The sequence below is a fragment of the Ambystoma mexicanum genome, chromosome 10, assembly GCF_040938575.1.
Source record: "Ambystoma mexicanum isolate Mex_15411 chromosome 10, UKY_AmexF1_1, whole genome shotgun sequence".
Classification (NCBI taxonomy): Eukaryota; Metazoa; Chordata; class Amphibia; order Caudata; family Ambystomatidae; genus Ambystoma; species Ambystoma mexicanum.
Window position 1 is genome coordinate 1533422914 of NC_090932.1, and position 20587 is coordinate 1533443500.

At 49.9% G+C, this 20587-nt stretch overlaps 1 protein-coding gene across 1 annotated transcript in view; it reads right to left on the reverse strand.

The window, feature by feature from the left end:
* GCN1 (GCN1 activator of EIF2AK4) overlaps nt 1–20587 on the reverse strand; it is a 1783851-nt gene that overhangs the window by 609605 nt on the left and 1153659 nt on the right. The window contains exon 31 of the mRNA XM_069619734.1: nt 14755–14825. Within this exon, the coding sequence (XP_069475835.1) occupies nt 14755–14825 (71 nt within the window). The remainder of the gene's footprint in view (nt 1–14754; nt 14826–20587) is intronic.

A 20587-nucleotide genomic window follows, 5' to 3' on the forward strand; every position in this document is an offset into this window, starting at 1 on the left:
CGCCGGCAGCTTGATCGGCGGGGACGCTGACAAGTCCAGAAGGTCCGGGAACCATATCTGCCTCGGCCACGCAGGTGCGACGAGGATCATCCTGCACCGTGACCTCTTGAGCTGGTTGACGAGCCGGATTAGCAGAGGCAAGGGAGGGAACGCGTAGAGGAACAGGCCCTCCCAGGGGAACGAGAAAGCATCGCCCATGCTCCTCGTCTGGGGAAACCTGCTGGCGAACCTCCGGCACTTGGTGTTCGTCGCCGTCGCGAACAGGTCGATCTGGGGTGTGCCCCACCGTCGGAAGAGGCGATCCACCAGATCCTGCCGTAGTTCCCACTCGTGGCACGAGCGCAGCTCCCTGCTGAGTGAGTCGGCGATGGTGTTTTTTATCCCTGCCAGATGAAACGGCACCAGAAAAATCCCTTGGGCAACGGCCCAATGCCACAGGTCCTGCGCCTCCTTGGACAGCGCTGGGGACCTGGTTCCGCCCTGTTTCCTGATGTAAAACATGGTGGTGGTGTTGTCGGTGAAGATCCTCACCACCTTGCCCTTGAGGGACGGAAGGAAGGACCTGAGGGCCCAAAACACTGCACGGAGCTCCAGGACGTTGATATGCAGGGACTTCTCCGTCGGGAGCCAGAGTCCCCTTGCGTGCAGATTTTCGGTGTGCGCTCCCCACCCTTCCAGGGAGGCATCCGTGGTCACAGTCTCCTGGTGGGCTGGGGTCTGGAAGTCCATGCCCGCCGTCAGATGCGCGCGGGTGCCCCACCACCGTATCGCTCGTCGGAAACTCTCGTCGAGCTTGATCCTTTCCTCGAAGCTGCCCGTCGTCTGGATCCAGCGCGCATCCAGGAATTCTTGCAACGGGCGCATCCGGAGCCTGCACATGGGAATGAGGTAGATGCAGGAAGACATCATCCCGAGGAGGGACTTGATGGACCTCACTTTGGCCGCGTCGGCCACCAACATCCGTTGCACCTTGCCCAAGATGGTCCTGGTCCTCTCCTCCGACGGGGAGGCCAGAAGGGACACTGTGTCGAGCCTGGCTCCCAGAAACAGTGCGACTTGCGCGGGCACCAGGTGGGATTTGGCGTAGTTCACGGAGAATCCCAGGTCCGTGAGGAGTTGGACGGTCCTTGCCGTGTGGACCACGGCGAGCTCCCTCGTCTTGGCGCGGATGAGCCAGTCGTCCAGGTAGGGGTAGACGTGAATCCCCTTGCGGCGCAGCTGCGCCGCCACCGGTGCGAGGCACTTGGTGAATACCCTGGGTGCCGACCGTAGTCCGAAGGGAAGGGCTTTGAACTGGTAATGACGCCCTTGGACCACGAATCTGAGGAATTTGCGGTGCCCCTTTAGGATGGGAATGTGGAAGTAGGCATCCTCCAAATCCAACGACGATAGGAAGTCTCCTTCCTCCAGCTGACCCAGGACGTGCTGGAGGGTGACCATCCGGAACTTCTGCGCCTTGATGAACTTGTTCAGACGTCGCAGGTCTAGGATGGGGCGCCATCCTCCCGTCTTCTTCTTCACGAGGAAGTATCTCGAGTAGACTCCGGAGCCCCGAAGCCTCTTTGGGACGAGTTCGATGGCGCCCTTTCTGAGCATCGCCTTTACCTCCAGGAGAAGTTGAGGGACGTGAAGTTCTTTCCTGGCCACGGGGGGGACGCGCGGGCACCTTCTTTGAAACTCGAGCGCGTGGCCCCGGGCCAGGGCGTCCAGCACCCAACGGTCGGTGGAGATGGACTCCCACACGCTGACGAAGCCCGCCAGCCGGCCTCCCACCGGGGTGCTTCGGTGGGGGCCCGACCCCACGGCCGGTTCAATCCTGCTTGGACGCGGCCTTGCCGCCTTGACCTCCTTGGCGACGACGGCGGGGTCCGCTAGACTTGCCTCGTCCTCTGTAGGCCTCTTGCGATGACGAGCGGGCCGCTTGACGGTAGGAAGCGAAACCGCCGCCGGAACCTTTGGAGGCGCCCTTGCCTCCGCCGCTCCGAAAGGGCGTCCGTCGTTGCAGGACTCCAAGGGCCCGGGCCGTCTCAGTATCCGCCTTGATGGCCTGAAGGGAATCGTCCACTGTCTTCCCAAACAGGTTGTTCCCGTCGAAGGGCATGTCCAGGACTCTGGTCTGGACGACCTGCCGGAAGTCCGTAGCTTTGAGCCATCCACGACGTCGAAGGCAAACGCCGTTGCCCAGCTGGCGGAACCCGGTGTCGGCGATGTCCGTCGCCACGGTGATGGCGTGGTCCGAGGCCACCTCACCTTCCTGCAGGATCTCAAGGGCCTCCGCCCTCTTGTCGTCCGGCAGAAAATCCAGCAGGGGAGCTATCTTGTACCAGAGCTCCCTGTCGTAGCGGGCCACGATAGCCAAGGCGTTGGCCGCTTTAATCGTCGTCGCTGCCGACGAGATGACTCTACGTCCCATAGCATCCAATTTCTTTCCCTCGCCGTCCGGCGGGGAAGTCGATGTGGAGGCCGCACCCCCCCCCGCTTTCTTCCTGGCTGCCGCGGAGACGACGGAGTCCGGGGTAGGCTGCGCCCGGAGGCATAGGGGGGCCGTGTCCGGGACCCGGTACTTTTTCTCGTACCGGTCTCTTCTAGCTGGCGTCGTGGAAGGGTTCTTGAGGAGGGAAAGGCCCTCATCCCAAATGTCGTCCCACAGAGGCACTGCGAGGACCGTCTTCCTCTTGGCCTCGCGCCGCTGATAAAGGAAGCCTTCCTTTTTCTTCTCCTCAGGGCAGAGTTGGAAAAGCTCGGAAGCCCTGGAGATCATGGAGTGGAAAGATCCGATCTCGTCGGGCGGAGAAGCCCTGGTGGGAGGCGACGACGGAAAATCCTCGTCGTATGCCTCGTCGTCCGTACCCGTCGCTGCCGTGTCAGTCCCCGTATCATCCCCTCGGGTGGACGGGGAGGAGGGCTGGAAGGGGCGTGACGGTTGAAAAGGAGGTGGTGGATGGATCCTTCTTTTCTTGGTAGGGGGAACACCAGAAGGTCCCGGTTCTGGATCCCCCGACGGGAGAGGTTCCTCCGTCGGTAACGGTAGCCTCGTCCTTATCTCGGAGCATAAGGACTGTATGGCCAACAAAATGGCCGCCGAGTTGTCTTGCGGCGCTGGCAGAGGGGAATCCGACGGGCGAGCAGGGGCCCCGTCGGTATCCTCGACGATGTCGTCGTCGTCACCTGCGTCGGGGTCCATTCCGACGGGCTGGCCTTCTTCCACGCCTAGGCCGTGGCTTAAGACCTCGATCAGCTCCTCTTCTGAGGTTGAGGCCGAATCTCCGACGACGCCCTGCCCCCCCTTCTTCCCCACGGAGGTTTTCACGGGGGTCCTATCGATGGGCACAAAGGAAGACTCCCTCCGAGGAGGCAGGGAGATTCTGGGCCCTGAGGTCGCCACCACTGGTGCAGCCACCACAGGCTGAGCCAGGGCCGCCGCGACCGTTTCGATAGAGGGCTTGGTCGGATGGATCAAGGCCTTCACCACCTTAGGTGCGCTCACCGCCTTATCCTTGAGGGAGGGGGCACTGCCACGCTCCTCCTCTGCCTTAGAGCTCGACCGGGGCCTCTCCAGGAGCTTCGCCGGGTGCTCGGCCTTCCTCTTACCCGACCCAGAGCGTTGGCTCGTGGTTGATGGTGCCGGGGAGGGTGCGCCCTGCCTGGCGCCCGTAGAGCCCGACCGTTCGGCGCTCCCGGTGCCAGCGGACTCGCGGTGCTTGGCCTTATGTTGGGCCCCCGTCGCCGGGGCGCCCTCAAAGGTCTTAGAAGACCGCTCGGATTTCTTCTTCTTCTCGCCAGACGGGCTCTTACCCTCCAGCCAGTTGGCGAGACGTTGATGGCGGTCCTTCATGGTCCGTTCCGACATGTTGCCGCAAAACGCACAGTCCTTCTCCACGTGCGTCTTGTCCTCATGAAGGCAGTAAAGGCAGAAAGAGTGTTCGTCCTCCTTGAAGACGTTCTGCAGCTGGCATCCAGGGCAGACCCTGAACAGCTTTCCGGGCGTCGAGCTTCCCTTCTCCTGGGCCATCTCCGAGACCGGGCCTGAGAAGCTTCTGGATTCCTCCGAAGTGTAGCTCGACGAAATCTTCACCCTTGAGGGGCACAGATGAATCCGACACGGGTCCCCGTTGATCGGATGTAGGATCGGTGGAGCTTGAGGCTCTTTTGACCGAAAGAATCGAAGTTTTTTGTGAAAAAAGCGCGAAAAATAGCACTAACGCTCGAGAGCAATAGCACGAGGATCCCAACACATGAACGTGCGGTAAAAATCTGTAGATGGCTGCCAGAGGCGGTGCTTAGGTAGAGGGCAGTCATTGGCTGTGGTCAGTATGACGCAGAGACCAGTGATTGGTTATTACTACGAAAGACAGATCAGAAACGAAACTGATACTGGTTTTTTCTTTACCGAGGATTCCCAGCCCGACGACGGGGAATATTCATGAGCATGTGAATCCATGCCAGACCCCATGCTGGAGAATTTGGAATATACTTCAGAGCCCCGCAGACAATGGAGGACGGGTTCTAGCGCCCCTTTCCATAACAGAGGCTGTGGTCTGTGTTGTTCTTGTTGCAGTATTGCAGGAGTAAGAGGACACCTGCGGTGGAAATTATAAGTTACTCACCGGAGTGACTAGCATACTACCAAGTTAATGGTCCCCTTTCCTCCATACTGTATGGGCATCCCTCGCTAGGGACGGGAGACAGAACCTTTTTCAGCTGAAAAATCACCTTCCCCATTAAATTTAGATTTGTGCGGGGGCACGGCCCTGGGAGCATGCGCTCCCTGACTTCGCCCACCATCCCCACTCCTCAGTCCCCTTTGACTCGTCGACAATATTAGCATTGCCTAATGACACCAGTTTTATTAGGGGTGTTAGGGAGAATACTCAGAAATGTGGTAATTCCTCTCTACCTTAGAGACCACCAACAGTTTTGCTGGACTCTAGGACTTTTTCCATTTTTACCTGGAGAGAGCGAGACCCTTTTTTCCCACTCTCTCATGTATTTTAATGTGATTTGAACAGTTTCTTCTGGTTTTTGGAATCTGACAAACTCCATAGGCATCTTTTTACATTGTAGCACACAGTAACTTCAGTGTAGTGCTACAGGCAAGTCTTCCAGATTTCCCCAAAGGTTTTACTACCTTTCTCTTGGATAACTACTGTTTCCAAGAGTAGTAAAGTGAAATTGACTTTACTTACACTGTTGCATTTCTAGACCCAGCACACACTATCTTACAATAGGGTGCTGGAGGGGTTACATAGTATCCCCTTTGTCTAGCTTTGCATGTAACATTTTTATGTTACCCCTTCCTCAATGAATGGCTGGTGGCAGTGGTTTACTGTTTACTACCCTGTTGTGTCTTTACCGCGGGCTGCGTTCGCAGCTGCAGTAAAGCACCCTTGAGTGTTATCTTTGTCAAAACGGCCCCATTCTTTTTTCACCATTTCGTTGTGGAAAGGCTCATGGGTGATGGTGAGGGCAGGAAGTGAGGCGGTGCCCGAAACTCCCTGTGCTTAATCTCCTAGGAGACTGGAATACACTCCTAGGTGATTGGCCGACTGGCTGTCCGGTGTTAGGCAGAATCCTGTGCAGTGCTCTTAAGGACCACTACACACAATTAAGACTACAGGTGGCAATACAAGTTTTACCTTTGGTACAAGCCTGTACTGCTATGTTAAAGTGGTAGCAGTAGCGGAGCAGCCAGGCTCATCTCAAGAGTATATGAGCAGTAGCAGAGATTACACAAAGGGACCACAATTACTGTGACTCAAGCAAACACTAACTCAAGGTTTCAGGTAAAAAATATAACTACATTTATTTTTAAACCATTTGTTATCAACACAACACTTCTATTCATTCAAAAACACACGTAAAATATACTACAACTAACCAATTCACTGTGTACAGGATTACTCAAGGTAAGTACCCTGTGTTTGAATGGACCGGTGTTACGAAACAGAACACGTTATCATGAATACAATTGCAATCACTTTTTGACAGTTCGGTTTACTAGATAAACGCGTATCCGCGGCAAGAGCGAGTTGGGGGCAAAAATCACAGGCAATATGTTGGTTAGGCAGACAGAATCAAAGAACACACACACAGGAATTCAAGAGTCAAAGGGCCGGAGCCAAAGTCAAGCGACACTGGGTGCCTATTGTCGAGGATCACACAGTCGGACAGTTCAAGATTCAACGTTGCCAAGAGTACTTTGATATTGTCAATGTTCGGAAGCAAAAGTTATAAGGAGGGGAAACGTAAGGACAAGCCTTCAAGTAGAGAAATAGGGATTTCACCCAAAATTCCTCAAACAGGACACAGTACCTTTCTCAAAGAACGAAGCTGGTGCCACAGCAGTTGTTCCCGTTGGTTTCCCGCAGACCCACGCTTTCCTGCAGCTTCAGCACGAAGGAGGACGATAAAGGGGTCCGCACCACACAGGGATGAGACTGGCAGTAGCGACAAAGAATAAAAGGTGTGCTCCTTAAAAACAGGAGAGGTTCTTCAGGTGGCTATCCAGACCACTACAGCAGTGTGCAGCGATTTCGACCACGAAGACGACCTCTGGCTGAAGATAATCTGGTTATCCCCACTAGGCTCAAGGGAAGACGACTCTGGACTGGATCTCCTCTTAGTCGTTGAAGGGTAGATAGCTCAGGACTGCAGGAGGGCTTCACCGGTATGGGGTAGTTGCAGCAGTCAACCTCTCCTCCACTTCTCGTCAGTTCCTTGTAGTTTCAGTGGCGACTCTCTGACTACCAGCCAAAGGGACCTGCCTTTTATGTGGGAAAAAACCCCATTCACACAGCCTGGCTGACAATCACCCAGCAGGGGGGTTGTCTAGCCCGGACAACCACCTTGCCCAATCATGCCAAAGTGCGACTTGGGTTTCCTAGGATACCCTGTGCAGGGGGTGACTACACCACTCCCTCACATTCAGCCCACCTAGACACCCAGGCGCCTTGAGGAGGGCTTCTAGGTAGAAGCTCGCCAAAAGACAGTGAACAAAGAAGGCAAACCTAGTTTGCCGCGCAAAGTAAAACACAAGAAGGAGTTTAACAAAAAGAAATGGCGAATAAACCGCACCGGAGCCAAACGAAAAAGGATTTGGTCAAGCGGGTTTAAGTTTGAGGCTAACACAATAGCCTACAATATTACCACAGTTATAGAGGATAACCGCGGTAGAAATTTAGGGTAGATAGCACTGCCACTAGCCATGTCTAAATGTTAAGAGCAAAACAATGCTCTAGGAGGTACAGATAAAAAGAGTTAACCCTTCCAGCACTCCATGTAAGATGGTGTGTACTGGATCTGTGGTTAAATTTGACAAAGTAAAGTTAATGGTAACTTTACCCTTTTCTGGGGGACAGTAGTCACCTCAGAAATGGAGTCGCTGGGAAGTCTAAACGACAACCCTGTGTCACTGCACTGAAGGTGATGTGTGACACACACAAAGAAGGGGGCTACTGAAGTGGTGTCCTCCAGAGCTCACAATCTGAAAAACAGGTAAAAGACACATAGCAAAATAGGTATAAGAGTGAGGGAAAAGCTCACACTCTTACCAAGTGGAAAGAAATAACTCCAGAGATCCAGCAAAGCTGCTGAGGGACTCACTAGGTAAGGGAAATTAGCCATAGAATGAGAATTCTCCCTAACATCCGGCAAGGACAGCCACCCTGCAGTTTGACTGGCAGCTAGGCTGGAATGAATGGGAGTAACCTGCATAAAAGGCGAGGCTGTTTGCCTTGGCAGGCACAGTCGACCACTGGATGAAGGAATCCAAAGAAAAATTTGAAGAGAATGCCTACTGCAACTCCTGGACCGTTGGTTTGCCCGGTGAAGCCCTGCTGCTGTGTTGAAACTCCAAATTCGTATGGACAGAGAAGCACCTGCAAGCATGACTTCTCCCTTTGAGTTGGTGGGACCAACTGAAACACCAGTTGGTGAGCGTTGCTTTTAGCCACCTCAGAGTGCTAGACCCAAGATGCAAGGAAAGCCCATCTCGAAGCCAGGAACTGCAGTGGTGCTATTTGCAGTACACGCAAGGAGCTGAAACACTGAATTGCCACTTGTTTAAATATTGCCGGTTGCTGTCGGTAACCTTCCCATTGCAGTGCAGGAGTCCCCAGAAGTCCTCCCTCTTGTCCCCACGACTGAGGCCCAGGAACACCAGGATCTGCAGAGCTGCACAGGAACAGAAGTAATCTGCTGCATTTTTCTTCTAACTAAAGGTACTGTAAAGTCTAAGAGAACTTACCTTTTGTGTACATTTACTTCTACTCTTCACAAGCCTTACAGCTTGAGGCCCCACATTGATTCTTCTTTTTCTTCAAAGACTTCTAAACCATTGTGCAAAGACTTTTTACTTACTTACCTACAAGAAGTACTTCAGCCATAGTCTTTTGCCCATTGACTTTGGCTTAGCCTGTTGTCCTGAATGACTTCTCTCCACTGCAATGAGGGGGTCCTAAAGTATTTGCCTGCTGAGGAATATATCAGTTATCTTGTTTGTTCTGATAACCTTTTCTTTGACACTCATCTCAGTACTATTCTAAATGCCAACAGTAATATATCAATGTCCACAGTGTCCTAACTAGTGAAGTCACCCGAGGGTGTAGGAAGTGTCTGTGTGCCATCCCCAAAAATGTGTATTTTGAAGGTATTTGTGCATTGCTATTATATTGCTCCCTTCTAAAAAAGGCTTATTCAAATGACCGGTAAATAAATAAATAATTGTTTTATCAAGAAACCTTGAGAGTGTTTATTTGGATACTTGTCACTGTGGATCTTTGTGTAACCATCCTACAGCTCACATTGACCTGTCTTGAGATAAGCCTGGGTGCACTACCACACTACCAACCTGTGTAGTTCAGACTTATACCAAAGGTTGGGGCCTATTGCCAGGAGGCTAAGGTTGTTGGAGTGCACCCAAAGGGTACTACTCCAAATCTTTACCCAACAACTAGTATTTACTGGTTTCATTGCACAGCCCTACAGGGCACATTACCCCTCTTAAGATAAGCCTGGCGGGCCAGTCACACTACCAACTTGTGTAGTACAGGCCTATATTAAAAGGTGGGTTACCTAATACCAAGAAATAAGTCTTGTGTAGTCCCACACCAGTTGGACTGCACTAATTCTGACCCAACAGACTCCTGGTCCTCGTCGTCCTTGGAGGAGACCTCCATGGCTTAGTCCACAGCCTGGGAGGGCTGTTTCAGGGCCTGCTTGCACCCCCCCCGCTCGTTTGCCCCCCTGTGGGGCTTGAACAAGGGCGTGGGATGGTTTACTCCATTCCAGCATGCCAGCAGACTTTGCCAAAGTCACTGCGGCAGTGTTGCGCCTTGGGGCAGGGATACCTTCTGAGCTGCGGTGGGGCGACCTTCACAGGGTCAGCTCCCTTATCAGTCCTGCTAGCAGCCGCCACCAACTCCATCGTCGACAAAGTCTTAGTCTGTGCCAATTGGGCCTGCTTGGGCTGTTCGCCCTTCTCCTCTGTCTGTGGCTTCTTGGACTTCTACCGCAGTTTAGCCGGGTTAGATTTCCTTTCCGAGAAGAATCTCGATTGCCGGCTGGCAATGGAGGCAGAGGGTGATCATGCCTTGTCCACCTTAGGGCCTACTGTGATGCTGGAAATGCATTGGAGGGACAGGGCCTCCTTGTCCTGAAGTCCTTTTTCATTTGTGTTCTGTATTGTTTTCTGCCCAGGAGTCCATGTGGGAGTGCAGATCTTTCTATTTTTGGTTTGGTGTACAGACCCATGGGATACCCTTATGGCACCCATGGGTGGGGGTACAGCCCTGTGCCCCTAGTGTATATTTTTGGGCACCTGTGTGTGGCCCACAGAGCAGGGTATGGGCTGGTGGCAGCTCCATGCTGAATTTGACAGGTATCCTCCATTTTGGGATACCCAGGCCCTGCCATTGGAATCAGTTGATTCCTGATGGGAAACAAGATGGCCCCTGTGGCCTCTTGCTTTCTATTGCCTGTTACCTTGTTTTCCCAAAGTCCTGGGAAGCCCTGACTCTGTCCCTTACCCCTGGCTGGCTGTTGGGTGGAAGTTCCATATATGGTGGTGTTGTGAAGTCCAGGCCAGACTGGCTGGAGCCTTCCCAGTGACTGTATGTTGTGGGTACACCCTGTGGGTGGGACCAGGGTGAATGGAGAGTGTGACCAATATGCACTTCTTGTTGTGGATGTCTGGTATCTGGTGTTTGATGCAATGACAGACATCCCTGCCCGAAACGGGTATGAATGCAGTGTGTAGTGTTGAATGGCTGGGTACTTGTCCCAATACACATTCCTTGTAAGTGTCAGAGGGAGGAGAATGGCCTGAATGCACTGTATGCTTGATGGGCTGACTGACTGCTGAATGCCCTTCAGAGTGATTGGTTGCCCGAGTGTGACCCAGCAGAATGAATGGGAGATCAACTGGTATATCTGAAGGCCTCTCCCTGCTAGAATTCGTTCAGAAGCTGAAGTTGAAACTGACGCTTGATCTTGACAACCGAGCCTGAAGAAGATTGACTGCTGCCTCCCTTTGCCGAAATCCGAAAGCCACCGAGACCGATCCAAGAGAGGACCTGGTTACGCACCCTCTTCCTGTGCTCCGAGGGACAATCGAGCACTGCAAACCTTCACAGAAGCTCCCTGGAAGTCAGACCCTCGACAGGCTGCCAACCGGAGACGGAGGCCGCCGAGGAGAACGAAGATAAGCACCGGACATTCCGTCCGCCGTCATAGACCAGGGTTTGCAGGTTTGCTATAACTGCTGGAAGCACGTCGGAGCCGTGTTGCCCAGAAGCGGGGACCGCTTGATGCCATGCCAGACGACCGGAGCCGTAACGCTCCTTTGCCTAAGACTTTTGATTCACGGACGCGCTCGCCCGCACCGCCGCTCGCCTTATCCCGCCGGAGAAGGCCAGGCCGTTGACACGCTGAGGAGCATCCGCCGGTGGTTTTCCCGCCACCCAAAAAAATCAGAGACGCCGGACTCCTCGACGCCCTTGCTGTGCCACAGTTCTTCAAACTCTTTGCAGTCCTGAACTATCAACATTGAGGGTCTCCGCACAGCTCTTCCTTGCAGGACGTCCTCGCTCAGTCATCGATTAGCACCGATTGGACCAAAGCCGCCGCCTCGACACGGAGTTCACTTTCTTCGAGGAATCTCGACGATCCGTGGCTCCTCTTTAAAGGGAGCCGCTCAAGAAGAATCCGTCGACGACCCATCGTTGAACTCCGCTATTCCAGGTACATTGGGGGTGGTAGAAACATTATAGAAGGAAATAAGACTTATTGAACAATATATGAACTGGGCTTGTAGTGTATCTTTATTTTACAGGTTGCCCAGGTTGGGGTGCCGGGGGGTGTTCTCCACACAGAACTGTCTAGGTAACGGGGCCAGTATTCTGCCAATTGTTCTAACCAACTGCTTTCCCTCCTATATCTATTGTTGGTTACCTTTAAGTGATTTGTGTGACATTTAACCAGAGTATAGTTGATGCACTTTAATGAAATCTGATAATAATTGTGGTCCCACTTAGGATTGTATATATTTGCCATTGTAGATTAACTGAGCACAAAGTGAGTTATTATGATTGTGTACATAACCTTGAACTTAATTATATAAAGACTGTTTTAACTAATAGTGTGAGGACATTCCTTTGTGGGTGCTTGGGGACTACATTGTACTTAAGAACCAGCTTGCATCACGTCCTGAGAAGCTAGGCCTTGATTGCTCGTCCATTGCTACCGTAGTAGAGAATCTTGGCTGGGGTCCTCTGTGCCTCTTCTCTACCATATAGAGAGCTGAGGTACAGACCCCCCCCCCCAGTCTTTACACCCACTTCCAAGGCGAACCCGGTGGACTCAGACTTGCGGTTCTTGGCCTTGTCTTGGGCACCCACGGATGAGGCGCCCTCAAAGGCCTTAGAAGACCGCTCTTCGGACCGGCTGGTCCTGGGTGAGGCATGTCCCTGCTCAGAGCACAGGGCAAAGGCCCTGGTGTTTAGCCACGCCGACAGTCTACTGTGCCTGTCCCTCGTCTTCTTGGAGAACCAGAGGCATATCTAGCACTCCGCCTCCTTATGGTCTGGGTGCAGGCAGTAGAGGCATTGCAGGTGCTGGTCTTCAACAAACACATTCTGTAGCCCACACTTGGTGGGGGGATTGAAGAGGGACCTTCCCTCCTTCGTCATGGTTGGAGGGCCTTCTGGAATCTTCGATGATCATCGCTGAAATTCACAGACAACAGATCCCTGCCGTCGGTAGATGGAGAAGAGAGCACACAGGCTCTTTAGGAAGAAAGATAGAACCTTTTTCTGTCAAAAACACTAAATAAACATAGAAGTAGCTTGCAGAGCAAACTCGAGGATTCCCAACACTTAAGCGTGTAGTAAACATCTGAAGATGGCTGCCAGAGGAAGGACCTAGGGAGAGGGCTGTCATTGGATAGGCCTGTATGACCCAGAGGACAGTGATTGGTTTAAAGGAGGCATACAGTTTGTAAGGGAAAGTGAAACTGGTTCTCTTTTTACCAAGGATTTCCAGCCTGATGACGGGGAATATTCATGAGCATGTGAATCCATGCTAGAGAAACCTTTATCTTTTGCAATACTTGTGGTCGTCAGTGTTTCTATTGAATACTTGGTGTACTACAGGTTCAGTGTACTTTCCTACAGCCCTCTCTCCACTCCTAAGATAAGCCTGGCTGCTCTTTCTATGCTACCATATACTCAGGTGGTACAGTCTTATACCAAGAGCGGAGTCTTGTAATGTCTCAGTTGAAAGGTTTTACTAAGCCCTTAGTTGGACTTCAGAAATCTGTCCTTACAGGTAGCAGTTACTTTTTACTATATTTTTGGTTAGCTGGATGTGTTTAACGCATTTGGCTACCAACTGTGACTAGTAACCTTGTGGCACAGCCATTTAGGACTTTGTTGGTACCTTGGCCATCTTGTGTTTTTGCCTTCTTCCTGCCCCTTCACGTCAGGAAAACCCTTTTATGGTAATGCATTTGCCCAGGAAACACAAAGGTTTTGCGGGCTAGTGCAGGACATTTGTGGGAGGAGCCAGGAAGAAGGTTGGGACTGTCTGGTTCTAATCCACAATCCGGCAACAGAATGTCTGGTGTGCATGCCTGCATGAGACCAACAGTGGTCACTGGTTCGACCACTGCTGGTGTGCATGTGCGGGGCAGATCTTGCTATTGGAGGGCTGAGTCTGATCACTCACCTGACTTTGGACCCGACTTTGGATAAGAGGAGCCCTGCAGCCGTTCCTGCAGATTTGAAGGAGCAAAGGATCATGAGAAGCCTGGAAGACAAGAGACGATCCTCAGATGCACTGGACGACGACTGTTAACCAAATCCTGCTGCTGTCCGAGAGAAGCCCTGCTTGGCGACTGATCTTCGAAGGCCTTCATTGGTGCTTCAAATCTTTGGAGTGGTGGGACTAACCATTTCCAACGTCTCCTGATAACCCTGCATGTGAGCCTGTTCGGAAGTTTACCTGGTCATCCAGTGGGCTGTCTAGCTCAAATTTGGGCTAGTGCGATAGAAGAGCTGTTGTCCTGTGTTTCGAAGTGGGACTCTGGGGGTCGCCAGCTTATCCAAACTGCTTCTGCCGAATGTAGTCTTCCCAGCACCTTTGGGTCCCGAGATAGAAGACTGCGTCAGACCGCAATAGCTGAATCCCTTTCCATCACCGTGCAACAGTGATGGTCGCCAAAGACTAATTTCCGGCATCAATTTCAGTACCCCGAGACGTGCTGCAGTGGTGCCTTCCGCATTCTTCCTCCGAAAACGAGTGCACCAGCTTCTGTAACCAGCCGGACCCGTGTCTGCACCTATGTCACCTGAAAACCAAACGGAAGGCTGGAAAACTTACCTCTGGTGACCACCTCTAGACCTGCAACATCTGGACCAAAACCGAAGTAAGGGCATTGAGGCTACTTACTGGTGACCTTATTTCATCCAAAGAGTTTTCTAACTTTGGGGCCAGGTTTTGTTATTATTTGGCTTGGGTAGTGCTTGTTGTCTAAAGCAATCCGAAAGCTGGCAATCGTTTTGTTAGCAATATCTGATACCTGCCTGACTTTTGAAACCTTCCTCACCATCTTCAGAACACTTCTAACTTCAACCACTCTGAAAAGTTTAGGAACTTTACGCATTCCTGTGTGCTTTTACGCACACGTTGAACATTGGACACAAGGCACTATTCATCATAGCGTTGGACTTCTAAAGTGAGGTTTGTAATTTCTGAAGAGTGTTGGTGCTAACTAAGCTACTTACCGTCTTACTTTGCAGGAACTTGTGAAGTAATTGATTTATGTGCACTGACTGATGGGACTATATATATTTTCTATAGTAGTGTTTTGTGGTACTTTACCTGTCAATTATACATTGTTCATGTGTTGTCCTGGACCTATAATAAATAGCATATTGTGATAAGTATAATCTTGGGGTTTCACTCTGTGGATAAATTGTGGACCTCTGACCACACTCGACTCTCTTGACACTAAGCCTTGACCACTCTCCACGTTGCCTTGTTTGGTGTGGCTTCAGCTCCCAGAAGTAATCTCTGTTCTCCAACAAGGGCAGCGTCCTAAATATCTGCCCACTAGGCCATTGTTTAGACATCCATTCTAACAGCTGCCTATAACCAGATCAAGTCAGTGCCACAGTCTATTGCAAATCAGTAAACATGCCCAAAGCATCTGCCAATAGCTTCACTGTTTAACCTAATGTTAAGAGCAGTCTAACATACCTTGCTTCCCATTGGTCAGGGGGAGATTCAGAAATGACTCGTCCAAGAGCATCCAGCACCGGGGGTGGCCGCTGGGAAAAAAAGAAATGTTAATCACAATCTAGAACACATGATAACAGATCAAACTCTACACAGAAACGCACCGCCAGAGTCTCTAAAGAAAAGAAATCTGACCTAGCAGAACAAACTATATTCAAGAGTGGGAAAGGGTGAAAATGTTGCTATTGTTAAGGTATAGCATATGTTGGCAAAGACTGCCAACTACACACCCAAGGCTCAGATTAAGAATGAATGCGGCCCCTACAGGAAACTCTAACATTGGAAAATGGGGAGGAGATGAGCAAGCAATTATTTAAAAAAAATTATTGTAATTTAAGACAATAGGCTAAACAAAAGCATTCTTAATCCAAAACATATTCAGTTAATATACAAACCAAACAAAGATTAACACATTCAACCAAGCAGGACCCTTAGTAATAGTCAAATGTACCATTCATTCTTGTGTCACTTGACATTCCAGAAGGTGCCAATCGATGCAGGCAGTACTAAAAAGGTGCAATACCTACAAGCTGCTACTACAGGCCCCTATGTGGTTGGGCGGCAGTGCTGCATGTACAAAAATTAAGTACCAATGATTGTTAGCAGGCAATGCTCTGCAACTTGACTGGTTCTAGTGCTTAAAACAAAAGAGCGCGCACAATCCAAAGTAACTTTAGAAAAATATGGAACTAGTGAGCAGTTGTAGCAAAACAAAAAGTTCACCACACAAGAAGCAAGCAAATTAATCGTTAGGAAGGATTCTACTTTTTGCAACTTTCCCACTGACTTCTACGAAAAAAACAGCATATCTGCTTACTGATTTGGAGCCTAGCTGTCTTTGTTGAGGTCTATTCAGCATCATTCACCTGCTTCACTCAATTTTGTTTTCGTATGCCCAAGGTTATTATAGCAGGAGACCCGCAGTACACACTGTGGATTCTTTTCACAGCCATTGGGGGAGGGGTGTGAAGAAATCTATCCAAATGGAGGAAATGGTGCTAGACCAAAACACTCCCAATGCGAAATGTAACAAAGCAGGCAGGTTTTACTCAATGGAGTTATGGGCTGGAAGTTATGTACAGCTCAGTCCAACAGATGACGAGAGAAGCTGTTCGGAAAGATTTTTCCTTTTGCAAATGTACCCCCCATAGTTTCCTTTGAAACACCCATCTTTTTTGCTCTGTTTTATCCTGTCCTGATTTTTTTTAAGTGAAGCCTTCAGCTCCACTCCTCTTGCTATGGGGAAACTGATCAGCCCTTCAGACAGTCAGTACTGGGAAACTTTGTTTTCCCTTTTCAATTTTTGTACTTTTTAACATTGCACACAGCACCTTACAGTGCAGTGTAATGGGGCTGCTTTTGTATCGCCTAGCTTTTTACATGTGGGATTTTCGGCTACTTTTATATGTGCCTAAAGACAAGCTAGTGGCAGCAGATGACATGCATTACTCACCGTAAAAGCATTTCTGATTGCATCTGCTTAGATTCACATGCTGTGCATATAGTCCGACATCCAGTGGTCACCGTGGAGTAATGCATCTCGTCTTTCGAGAATCGAAAGGGGACGTCGACATGAGTGTGCCTGTAACACTATCCCTACGTGACGTGTAGTGTACCCAAGATCCCTCACGCGTCGAGGTCCCTCCGATTGTATTTTTCCTGCCGTGAGGCAGCCTTAGGACTATCGTGAGTGAGTACAGAAATGAGAAAGTAGCAAGACATCTATGTTCCTTCCAAACCGAGCAGAGAGGAAGGGTGGGCGCATGTGACTAAGCAGATACAATCATCAGAAATGCTTTTACGGTGAGTAATGCACGTCTTCTGATGTTTGTTAATCCGTTTAGAAACACATGCTGTGCAAACACTAGCGAGCAGTACCCGGAGTCGAGGTGGGTTGTGAGAAGGAATAGTAGTGAAAAGATATGTCTTAGTACTGCCTGTCCCACCTGAGAATCAGACCTAGAGTGAGTGTCTAGGCAATAGTGTCTTGTAAAGGTGTGTACAGAACTCCAGGTTGCCGCTTTGCAAATGGACTCAAGGGGAACATTTGCAATGAATGCTATGGAAGCCCCAGTGCCTTGAGTAGAATGTGCTCTAGGCTTGAAGGGCAGTTCTCGCTTAGCAAGAGCGTAGCAGAGTGTGATGCATTTGACAATCCACCTGGAGATAGTGGATTTGGAGACCGTATCTCCTCCGCTTCCTGCCGCCACTAAAGCGAAAAACTGATAAGTTTCTCTTAGTGGTTGAGTTCTTTCCATTTAGAACATGACTGCTCTGCGTACATCAAGTGTGTGCAGGCTTCTTTCTCCTTTGCTTGAAGATCTTGAAAGAACGTTGGTATTTTTATTGATTGGTTCACATGGAACTTAGAAATTAATTTAGGCGCAAACCTAGGGTGAGTGCATAGAACCACCTTATCTTTGTGAACTGTTACAAAGGGGTCTAGGACTGAGAGCGCTTGTAGTTCACTTACTCTCCTAATGGAGGTAATAGCCATTAAAAAAAGCAGTCTTGTAGGTGAGACCTTTAGGACTCGCTGGAATAGCAATATCGAGTGTTCGGTTTTCTTGCCTCCCTGAGAATGTCCATACATCTCGGATGGAGCTGCTGGTGCCCAAACTGTAGGACTTAGAGAGCCAGACCGCCAAGCTCAATGTCTGCGGGCATGGGTGAAGAATCTCCCCTTTGTCTTGCGACAACATGTTGTACGGGCAAGGCAGTTTCACTGGAGGAGAAATAAACATCTGCAAGGCAGTTTCACTGGAGGAGAAATAAACATCTCCATCAGATGAGCGAACTAGGGTTGGCGGGCCACATGGAGGCCACCAGTATAATCGTGACTGGCTCCTGGTGCATCTTGTGCACTATATTGTTCAGAAGGGGAGTCGGTGGGGGTGGGGGGTGGGGCATGCTGGGGAACGTAAACAAATTTCCCTGACCAGGTTATCCAGAGTGAGAAACCAAGTAAATACATGACGCCATCATTCCAAACAGTCGCATAGCCTTGCATACCGTCACCTCCTGACTGGCTACATATTGAGGTATTTGAAACCGCATGTTTTGGACCCTCTCGTTGGAGGGGAAAAGACAAGGCCGTCCCTTTTTCCGAATTAGAGCCCCTAGGAACTGTTTGACCTGACTGGGGTCTAGGCTGGATTTTTTCTCGTTGATCGATCTTTTGTCAGTCTGGGATTCTCCATCTTCTTTTGGGTATTTGACAGACTGGTCTCATAAGAGTCCCCTGATATGAGCCAGTCGTCGAGGTAAGGATAGACTGGGATGGATTGCGTGTGCAGGTGTGCTGCTGCCACCGCTGGTACCTTTGTAAATACCCTTGGTGCAGACGCTATGCGGACGGGTAGTACCTTGAACTGATAATGCTTGTCTTGTATCATAAATCTGAGGTATTTTCTGTGCACCGGCAACATTGAAATCTGAAAGTATGCATCTTTCATGTCCAGTGTTGCCATGTAATCCCCCTGTGATAGCAGGCTTTACAAATTTGTTCGCTGGGCGCAGATCTAATACAGGGCTCATGTTTAGATCATTTTTGGGTAAAAGGAAGTAAACTGAATAAATACCTTCTATTACCTTTGACAGACGTACAACCTCTATGGTTCCCTTTTCTTGCAGTGTCTCGACTTCCTGAAGGATACGAAGATGGTCTGCTGTCAGTCGTCTTGCTTGTTGAGGTCTGAACGTTGGGGACCGGTTGAACTCTATACAGTACCCGTGGGCCACAGTCTTTAGCACCCACTGGTCTCTAGTTATCTCCTCCCATGCCTGAAGGAACGATGTTAGCCGGCCCCCGACCGGGAAGGCATGGGAGGGGACACAAATCTTTGGGTCATTTTGAACCTGAGGCCGAGGATCTCTGAGGTTAGAGTTCCGGCCCCTTCATTTTCCACTAAGGTGACCCCTCTGGGGATATGGGGTGGTGTAGCCGCTGTTTCCCTGTGTAGAGGACCAATTGTTTCCCGAGGTGCACTGTTGTTGAGGGAACTGTTGATGTTAGGGAGAATTCTCATAAATGGTCGATTTCCCTTACCTACTGAGTCCCTCAGCAGCTTTGCTGGATTTCTAGGATTTATTTTTTTCCACCTGGTAAGAGTGTGAGCCTTTTTCCCCCACTCTTAAATGTGTTTTGCTATGTTTCTACTTTTTGTGTGATCTTGGGCACTGGAGCCTCACCTACTCCCGGACACCATATTTTTCGTGTGTGTTACACAGCACCTTCAGTGCAGTGACACAGGGTTGTCTTTTAGACTTTCCATCAACTCCATTTTCTGGGGCTGACTACAGTCCCCCAGAAAAGGGGTAAAGTTGCCATTAACTTTACCTTAGTTACTTTAAACCACAGACCCAGCACACCCCATCTTCCATGGAGTATTGGAAAGGGTTAATTCTTATCCCTTTTTGTCTGTGCCTCTTGGGGCATTGTTTCGCTCCCTTTACATTAAGACTTGGCTGGTGGCAGTGGTATCTACCGTAACTATTCTACCGCGATTATCTTATATAAACGTGGTAATGTTTTAAGCCATTATATTAGCCTCAAACATAAACCTGCTTGAGCAAATACGTGTTTATTCGACATTTCTTTTTGTTAAAGTCTTGCTCGTGTTTTACTCTGCACACCAAACCAGGTTTGGTCCCTTTGTTCATCGCCTTTTCGCGGGCTTCCACATAGAAGCCCTCCTTTAGGCGCCTGAGAGTCTGGGTAGGCAGGATGTGAGGGAGGGGTTTTAGGACCCCTGCCATGGGTTCCCTTGGTAAGCCAAGTCGCACTCCTGTCCGATTGGCTAAGGGGACTGGCCTTGCCAGGCCAGCCACCCTGCTGTGTGATTGACAGCCAGGCTGTATGAATGGGGAAAAAGTGCATAAAAAGCAGGTCTCTGGGACTGGAAGAGCAGAGTCGCCACTGGAACGAAAGTTTGAGTCCAGAAATTACCCTACCAAAGCATAGATGGTATATTATGTTGGCCGAAAACCAATCGCATAATATGCCCTACATCACCAATACCGAATTGTCAGGATAACCATAGAGCTTCCATTTTGTGCCCTAGATCCGCCATTTGCTTTCTTTGCCTTTCTGTTCAAAACGCTTTGCAAAATGCATTTTATTTCATTCTGCTCTTACACAAAGCAAGGCCACAAGTTACATGTTGAGAGACCAGCCCAGACAGAAATGCCAAACAGTACAGAAATGCATTGTTTTCCTCCCTCACAAGCCCTTGAAAGCGAGCAGAGAGGCATTTAATCACCAAGCCAGGTGCCAGCCGGTCTCGCTGAAACTGTAGAAACAGGCCGTTAAAGGCACGAATTATACTTTCCTAGCGGCCCCCCTTTCGGAGCCCTCTTTACATCAGGCTGACCCCTAGTTCACAAATAGAAACCAGAAGATAGCATGCTTTGGAATATGTCTCTCCTACAAACACAGTTTGCTCGCTAAACAAGTGCTTTGTGTTCTCCATAATAAAGAACCAGGTCTGCTTACAGCAAATTGCAACTGTTGCTAAACCAAGTAATATAGATTAAGAAAGAAACGTGTCATAATGTTTCATATTTGTCATAATTGTCAATTACCGAACCCTAGCTCAAGAAGATACATTATGGGTGGTTTTGATGTGTCACAAAAAGATTGTACGATTGTCTTTTTATATATATGATACTACTGTAGAAAGTTCGTTCTCTTGCGTCTCACGAGGTCTGGGTGATCACACGTTGCGAGACGTTGGACCCAGTTGGCCGACTGAAAATATTTGCTTTGCAATAAACCTTAGTACTTGGAAATCGA